This window comes from Delphinapterus leucas, chromosome 3 (assembly GCF_059928025.1).
Source record: "Delphinapterus leucas isolate spDelLeu-1000000601 "Yukka" chromosome 3, BTC_Dleu_Yukka2, whole genome shotgun sequence".
In the NCBI taxonomy this organism is placed as follows: Eukaryota; Metazoa; Chordata; class Mammalia; order Artiodactyla; family Monodontidae; genus Delphinapterus; species Delphinapterus leucas.
The window spans coordinates 68,608,912-68,617,654 of record NC_143131.1 but is presented as its reverse complement, the minus strand read 5'-3'; the positions used below and the strand labels follow the sequence as shown (position 1 = coordinate 68,617,654).

General features: G+C 42.4%; 1 protein-coding gene across 3 annotated transcripts in view; it reads left to right on the top strand.

Annotated features, from left to right (window-relative positions):
- Nucleotides 1-374: 374 nt before the first annotated feature.
- Nucleotides 375-8,743, top strand: part of EDIL3 (EGF like and discoidin domains 3) — a 424,408-nt gene continuing 416,039 nt past the window's right edge. Inside the window, exon 1 of one of the 3 annotated variants that reach the window (XM_089909096.1) lies at nt 375-950. In XM_089909096.1, coding sequence (XP_089765222.1) covers nt 884-950 — 67 coding nt within the window. In that variant the 5' untranslated portion in view covers nt 375-883. The remainder of the gene's footprint in view (nt 951-8,743) is intronic. The other 2 variants (XM_089909098.1, XM_089909097.1) reach the window with 2 other exon arrangements.

Sequence of the window (8,743 nt, the reverse complement as noted above, 5' to 3'; positions counted from 1 at the left end):
CGTTCTGTCTCTCGGGCAGCTTTGTGCCCCAAGAGCCACTTTTCAAAATCTCTTAACTTCTTTTTCTGGCTATGCAGAGAACGGGACTTCAGGGGATTCCTTAACGTGGTTAATTATAAAGTCAGTGCTGGAAACCAAGAAAATCTCACACACCAAGTGTTGCTTCCCTTAACCCCGGAGTCTCTGGCGTGTGTGCAGAAGGTATAGGCACTGTAGGAACTTCAGAGGTGGTGGCAGGTGCCAGGGTGTGGCTGCAGTTGTCTCCCTTTTCTCTTCCAGCAGAAGGAGCCACCTCTGGGGGGTAGTGGGGTGGGGGGAGAAAAAGGGGGAGGCTGCTGGAGGGAATAGGAAGGAGGGGCGCGCGGGGCGGGCGGGAGCCTGCGAGGCTCAAGCTCACACGCACGCCGCCTCTGTTTGTACACAGTGCGCTCTCGGCTCGCTCCCTCGCTCCCCGCCTGCTCACGCTTCATTGTTCTCTTAAGTCAGAAGCCCCGCAGCCGGCCGCGGCGGCGCGAGCAGAGCACACAGTCTGCGGGTCCGCCAGCGCGGGTGACCCCGAGCCGCCGCCCGCGCCCGGCCCCGCCCACCGCGCCTCGTCTGGGACCCACCCGCAGAGGAGGCTGAGCCCGCTGGCGACTCCCCGGAGCTCGCCCACCTCCCAGCGCCCCGGAGCGCAGGCAAAAGGGGAAGAAAGATTCCTCTCTTTGGTCGCCACTCTTTCTTGCTCTCTCCAAGAATTTGTTTAAGGAGACGCTGCAGGAAAAAGACATCTTCTTGAATCCTCTGTCGGGGCGGGGTCTGCCGCTGCCCTGCGGTGCAGCCTCAGCGACACTACCCTCCACTAGGACCCCTGACCAGCGGGGTCACGTCCGAGAGACGGATCATGAAGCGCTCGGTGGCTGCTTGGCTCCTGGTTGGGCTCAGCCTTGGTGTCCCTCAGTTCTGCAAAGGTGAGGCGACGGCCCCGGTTGCGGGACAGGCAGAGAGTCCCCTGGGAAACGCTGCGCAGGGGGCTGGAGGAGGTCCCCCGGGCGCTCCCGGGGTGGCGAGCGCCGTGGGCGGCACCGAGGAGGCTGCGCCCTGCCCTGCGTGCCCAGGAAAAGTGCTCGCAAAGTCAGAGAGGAGTATGCGGGGCTGAGCCGGGAATAGGGTGCGGGGTACCTAGATGAGATCGAAGAAGGACGGGGATGCAGGGGAGGCGGGAGGGAAAACAGATCTTCCACGGCTTACTTGGCCCCCGGGTAGCCACGCGAACCCTCCCTGGGCAGTGTGGGTGATGCCGGCTCCCGGCTCCAGACGGGGCTTTCGCTGGGGAGCGAGGGAAGCGAGCGTGCCCCGGGAGTGGAGGAGTGGAAAGGGGAAGAGTGCCTTAGGGCTGTCCGCCTCCAGGGTGCTGTGCTCTGGTGCCCAGCCCACGCCAAGCAGTTTGCAAATCCGAACCCGGTGCTGGGAGTTTGGGAGGTGGGTGCGGTGGGTGCAGTGGAGACGGGTCTGATAAGTCAGTTTGGCTTTCTCCCATCTCCCCATCCTGGAGGCGCAGCACCAGTAGCAGAAAAACCCCAGGAACCCGCCCTTCCTGTAGCCCAAAGGGCCTCAAGCTTTGCTCAGCATACCCTCCTGGTAGGAGCCTAACTCTTGGTAATAGGGAATCTTGCGTTGCGAGACAACCCTGGCGCCCCCGCCCAAGAGCGGAAAAGTTGTAAGAGGTGGTCTGGCGGTGGTTTTCATGAATTGCATGAAATAAACCAGTCTGTTAAAAAAAAAAAAACAACCCAAAAACACAGGACTTTGAAGAGTCTCCTGCTGAGTTGCATAGTTGGCTTCCAGGTCCCTGGGAAGGATGGCCTGTCAATACAAGCCTTGGTCTTGGTTCCATCTAAGCTCGCGTTGGCGTTGAAGTTGGCGCCTGGAAAGGGCAGGGGGAGCTGCAGGGACTCTGGGTAGGTTGCTCGAGGCGGACCCGAGCCCCTTCTGCGCCCACATATACAGGCGGCTCCTTCTATGCGTTCAATAGGTAATGAAACCCTCCGCAGGCTGCTTCAAGTGGAGAGCTGAGTGCACTACAGGGTTTAAAATGCTGTGCCTCTTAAAAAATGTGGCTGGATTAAAAAATGCATTGACTCAAATCCATTTGAGATTAGACGCTGAATGAATATTCTACACCATTCATCCACGCACCCATCCGTCTATTTGTTTCACAGGAAAATTGTGAACTCTTGGGCTACTATTTGCCTAAGAAGCCGGGTGTTCCTGGCCAGATGCCCTCGGTGCCCTATCAGTAGCTATCCAGGCCGCACCTTTCCTCGGCCTCCCTCCCTCCCCCCCCCCCAGAATGTGGCTATTTCCCCCTGCGAGTAGGTGTGTGCCTCGCCCGCGTTTACTATGTGCCCTTCCAGTTATCAGACAGGCAGCCAGCCACTCCACTGAAGGTTAAGGAACGGTAATGGCTCTGTAGTTGCACTGCGGACTGCCCCAGCTATACGAAAAAGACAGTGCTTCCACTACCGATATTTCTCCTTTCTTTCATTTCCCGTCTGGATTCCTTCTGCACTTTGATCCCTCAGCAGGAAAGGAGGGGGAGAACGGCAGGCATTCCCCTCCCCTCCTCCTTTCCCCGCCTCCGTTCCCACCCCAAACCGAAAACACACACTCACCCACTCACAGGCACCTACTCCTTGACACCATCGCCTCCATCATCAGTCCTGGCACCTAGGCGGAGGGCGGCGCAGGTGGAGGAGGAGAAAGTATATCTAACCTGTGTGCCGCGCTAGCCTCCCTAGGTCTGGTTGCTGGAGCCCTGGGGCGCGGTGAGTCCCGTCTCGCTGCAGCCGGAAGCTCTGCTGTCCAAAGATATACACGCCCAGGACACAGCTTACTCTTGGTGTGTTGCCTGGGCTCTCTTTCCGTCTCCTAGACAATGCTGGGCAGTGTGTACTCCACATTCTTCCGTAGATTTCTCTTTTTGTCCAGACGGCCTGTGAGGAGAGGGATAGGAAAGAAATGGACCATTTTCCACGAGCTCTTTTTGTTAAACTTGCACCTTTCTAATTTATTCTCCCTCAGCTCTGCAGAAAGGCAGAGTACAGCTTGCGTGACATCTCCAAACAATTAAACTTTGAGCAAACTTACTGAGGCCAGTGTTAACGATGAGAATTTACCTTGCACCTCTCCCACCCCACCTCCCCAGATATCATTTGTCTAATGTATACGTTTTATAAATTGGTGTTTCCCCGTGTGGGTTGCAATTTACGCATATTAATGACTGGGATTTGATAAGGACATGTAATTCCTTTTCTTAGTCGTTTTTATTTTAAAATTAAACCAGTGGATCAGTCAGATTGAATATTTCATTAACTCTTAAATTATTCATTGTTATGGGTTGCTCTAAAAAATCCAATTACATGCATACAGTTGCAGCAAGCACGTGACATCTTATGCAATCTGTCCCTGTGCTTGCAGTTTGTGTCTGAAGTCTTTTAAGCAAATGGCACTGTTTAAAAATGTCTAGACATGTCCTAAATACTATGAATCATTGGCATTCACATTTCCTTTTTTAATCAATGGCGATTTTTAGTTAATTCTACATGGGGATCAGTTAGTACCTGAACAGTCTCACTCGAGGTAAAAACACCCATGCTTCTATGATTAGTATAGCAGTATTGATGCTGAAATAACAGGTTGCCGTACTTTAAAAAAATTATTACACATTAGTGTCTTCATTACTTGATTTACATGATCATTAATTTTATACTTTAAAAATCAATGCCAGCTGCAGATTCCAGGTGAAACATTAAAAAAATAATTTGGAAATACTGAATTAAAAATAATAAGTAATTGAAGATAAAATATCCTGCTGGTACAGTTTGACACTAATGCAAAGAAAGCCCTGACCACTGTTATGATACAAAACACATTTTTTCCCCTCTGGTCCTAAAAAAGTTTTTTCTAATTATTTTTGAAATATTTTCTTAGAATTGAAATGTATTTTTGTTTTAAATTTATATTGTTTGGGGAAAACAATTATAATAATACAAATTAAGGGTTACAAAAATTGAAATGGTCTGTTATCCCCTCTGCAGTCTTGAATTTACAGAGATCTTCAAAACCAGGCAAATGTATTTTACTTCTGAACTCTTCTCTAAATTAAAACTCTCTTGTATTTTTCTCAAATATCTTAAGATCAGTGTTTATATAAAACATGTATTCAGGGTGTAGGGTATTTTTAATAAATATTTTCATAAAATTTTCCTTTCTTGTTAGATACATATGATTTTTCCTTCTCACAAAATGAGGATACCATATACATGACTAGACTAAAAAAGCTTGGTTGCTCAAAACCATTACAAAGTATAAGTTTGACAGTTTTTAGACTCTAAATTAGTAGTCCACACTCTTAATTTCACTGATATTAAGATAAAAATTTTAATTAGGTAATTTATTTTTAAAACTTTTCATCTTTTGAAGGGTTTTGAATAATGGGATGGCCTGTATATGTTATCATTTGTGTACAGTTTTGAAAACCCGCCTGATCTGAGAGTTTCCTAAAGCCTAAGAAAGTAATTCTGATATTTGTTGTTTACTGAACATACTTGCAGGCACCAATAGATTTGAGTATCATTTATGATGTAGTAGGTTCATTATATTCCTTGCCAAATAAACCCACGAAAAACAGTGTGGGTTTCAGAACTCAGTTCAAATCAGAGTAAATCAGAACACTTGGGTACTGAGAAACAAACAGCAAATTTTGCAAATATGTAATTAATGGTATGGCTTCTCTCAGGCTAATCAGTTTACTCCTATGAGTTTATATGAGTTTGAGTTTATTTCCTAAGTAGTTTGCAAACTGATGTTATTATGATGAAAAAAAAAATAGTAGAAAACCAAAGCCAAGCCATTCCTATTACTTAATTCTTACCTGTCTTTTAAGGAAGATGTCTAGCATGTTTTTGTTTTTGTTTTTTAAATCACAGCCCATATAATGATTACAATATCTTTTGGTTAATCAAAGCAAACATGTAGTTATATATAAGACTTAAGTTGTTGGCTACGTGAAATGGATTATTGAAAATTTTCTCATGGTTGTGTGATAATGCTAAAAATGAAGTACTATAAATACTTAAACTGAATGAATTACCACTTAATTGTTACTGAAAATACCTCTAAACAGTCTTTGCTTTGGGGGAATTGTTGAAGGGAAAAGTAGACTAGGATCATCGACTATGCCCTTGCCAGCAGGTGTCAGGATAATCAATGGAGATCTTTTAAAGGAAAGATGTTGGGTGGTGGGCGGGGGAAGTAAAGTAGTAAATGTTAATCTGCAAATCCACATAAAGTGACTTTCTACTCTCTGTGAAACTAATATTATTAAAGTTTTCAGTGCTCCCCTGAGAAAGAGAGGGAGGGTGAGTTTTAAGGACGTGCTGCTTGTACCACAGGATTTTAACTTGGAAGCAGAGTTGCTCTAACTGCCACACACAAATAACTATATGTCTAGGTTGAGCCATTATTTCTCAGGGGGTTCCTGAGTAACTTCCAAGGAAATGCACATAGAGCTATGAGGAGCTTGTAGTAAAACAGTTATTACTGAAATGTTTGGCATACTTTTAAGCTTACTCTCCATACCAGCTGTAAATTTTATACATAGAAGTAAGTACTTGTTATATTGATTTACATGGATGTATATTCAACTATTTACATGTATAGATCTAAAGTACTGGAAGAGATTACAGCTTATCCTTTTCTGTCACAGTGGTAAAGTGTATGGTTCCTAAAACTTGTAAGTTTCTAACTTAAGTCACTGGCCAAAAGAGACTAAATGACATGATAAAGTTTTGTCATTACCCATTTAAGCCAGTTATTATTCCTTATATACGTGCCTATTGTGTTTCAACAGCTTTCAGTGACTTGACATTATTTGTTTCTAATTGATCCTTAACTGAGAGCCATTCCTCAAAAGTTAGTTCTAGCGTCTGCTGATATAGCCCTTAAAACAGTGTTACAGATTCACCGTTACACCATTTCTACACGTTCTCTCTGTTTTTTATAAAGTCACTGATATCATGTCAAGCAGTCTGTCTCCAGTGGTATCCTTTCTGTGTCAGAGTCCTCCTTAAATAACCCCCCTCCCAACATTTCCTTGCTGGATAGCAACTAGGGCACAGCATCCACTATAAAATTCTGTCATCATTATTAAAAGGTTGCAAATCTCCAAAACACTGTGGCATTTGCAATTTGCTTTCTTGTGAGGAAAAAAAAATGACAATCTAAAGCCTCTACTACTAAATCCTGAGGTTTAAAACATAAACAGAAATAAATTAGGATCTGAATTATGGAGCAACTCAGGATTTTACACCTTGGTATGATCACAGTATCCTGCCTAAAGCTATCAACTGGGCAATAACTTATACCCACCCCACTTGTAGAGAAGTATCTTGCTTTGCCTGTAGCACAGAGCTGAGAACCTAGGAGAAAACATCAAAAACTCCTGACCACCTAAAATAGATAATGCATTTCGGCCTTAAATCATATGAGAAAAGTCTATTTCTCTTCTATTTCTCTCTTTTAAGCTCCTGGGCTCTCTATAAACTGAATTCAAAAAATTAAAGACATATGAGGTAATAGGTCAGACTTAATCAGAGCAATAAAACCTGGCAGCTGTTAGACAAAGAGGAGATTGAAAAAGTATATGTAAAAGCAGAGCTACCTTACAGTGTAAAAAACTAGAAAAAAACATTTATTTGGGGTGGGAGAGAGGCTATGTTTAAAGGCCAAAAGGCGTTACCCTGTGAGAGAATATGCTTGTATTTGATACCAGTATTGATCTTGCATCCTAGACAAAGACTCACTGCAATATGTTCAACATTTGGGGGATACAAAGGCAGTGAAATATGTGCATTATTGAAGAGATTTTGTCCGAAATGTTTAAGCTTGAAAAACCTGTTTAAAGGTGAAAGAGACATATCTGAAGAATGTGCTTGTTTGAAACTTTATTTTCCCATCATTTCAGATAATATGTTGTTATACATTTTTTATTGATTTTCCTCCTAAAGTAATAAATGAAGGTACAAATTACAAAACAGAGGACTCAATTTTGTAGAAAAGAAATAGATCTCAGAATGCAGATAAGATGCCCTGCAATTATTTGGAAATATTTTAGAAGAAAAGGTACTACTATTTTGTTTTAAAATATGCATTATTATGCTGATAGAAGCTGGGTAGGATTTGTTCAACAGAAGATTTAATAGTGCATGAAGTAGAATGGAGGATTTAAGTTCAAGAATTTAAGTGAAGGCTTTTTGAGTACTAAAGCACTTTTGAATGTGATTGTTACTATGGAGAAAGAAAATTGACTCTAGATCTAAGCTTTACTTTTTTCTGTTTTCTAAAACAGGTCTGTATCAAACTGATCAGTCTCTTTAAAACTAATTTAATATAGTAATAACAGCCCACAGACGGAAAGGCCAAGGTTTTAATCTCTTTTTGTTAAATGATTTTGTGCATGATTGAAAGCGGTCTCTGAATGGGTTAGGACACCATGCATTCTTTTTTATGCTTGGTATTTGATGAAGACATTTATTTTGGGAATACACAATATTCCTTTTAAGTCTCTTCTTGTACTAAGGTCAGGATGACCATTTACATTTTACTGCTACTGGAGATCATATGAAGACAGCCCAGGTCAAACGGGCTCATGACCCTTGGGCAGAAAAGACTGGGACAGTCAAGTGGGAACATTGGAGAATATTCTTATTTGAAATAAATTGGTGAATCCCTCCCAGTAGCATAGAGCAGTCTCCCAATTATAGGCATCAGTCTTATCTTTGCTCACATCTCCGATACCCTTCTCCCCTCACAAGTTTGGCTCCAAATGCTAATTGAACTCTAATTTTATCCACACACTTTTTCCTGTTTGTTTATTCATCTTTTTTCTTTCTATAGTTTAACTTTTGTATTGTCAACACCATTTTGAAATTGTCTATAGGCAAACAAAATGCAAATTACCATTCAAAATGCTTTCATATTTAGTTATAAATTCTTGTGTCATATGTTGTACTTCCTACAGAGCCAGGGCTTAGAGCAGTGCAAGGCAAAATAAACAACACAACTATGCAACAGCAACAACAAAACCGAAACACTCAATATATATCCAAATGAATGGAGCTATCCACTCCCCGCCCCCACCCCGTCAGTGTTCTGTGAGAGATACCCACATATTTTAAACAGCAGTATGTTATAAAAGATAAGTCCAAAGTAGTCCCAGGAAATGTAAAAGCTTTGTTTCTCGCTTTGTTATATTAACTTTTTTTTTTTTACAATATATGTTATAGAGTGAACTACTTTGAAAATATTTCTCAATACTCCTGCAAGAACATTGCTAAACACATAATATTAACATGCAGGCATGACAAGAAGTGCTGTGTTTGCTGTGCATCTTCAGTTAAAAGAAAAACTACCTCTGAGTGATCAATTTCCTTGCTAGATACAAGGTTCTAACATTTCCAGCTAACTTTAATTTTGATCTAGAAACAATAATTTTTCAGACTTCAGTTTGTTTTTTCCTTTCTTCTCTTTATTTGGGGAGTGCCACCATGTCTATTTAAGCATCTTGCTAGATAACTTAACAAGGAGCATTCATTCGGATGTCTTTCTTAAGTATAGTTAGTAAGTATAGTATTTATTTAGTGCATGTTATGTGTTCCCCTGTTCTAAGTACCATCTTTGATTCTCACTATGATTCTATGAG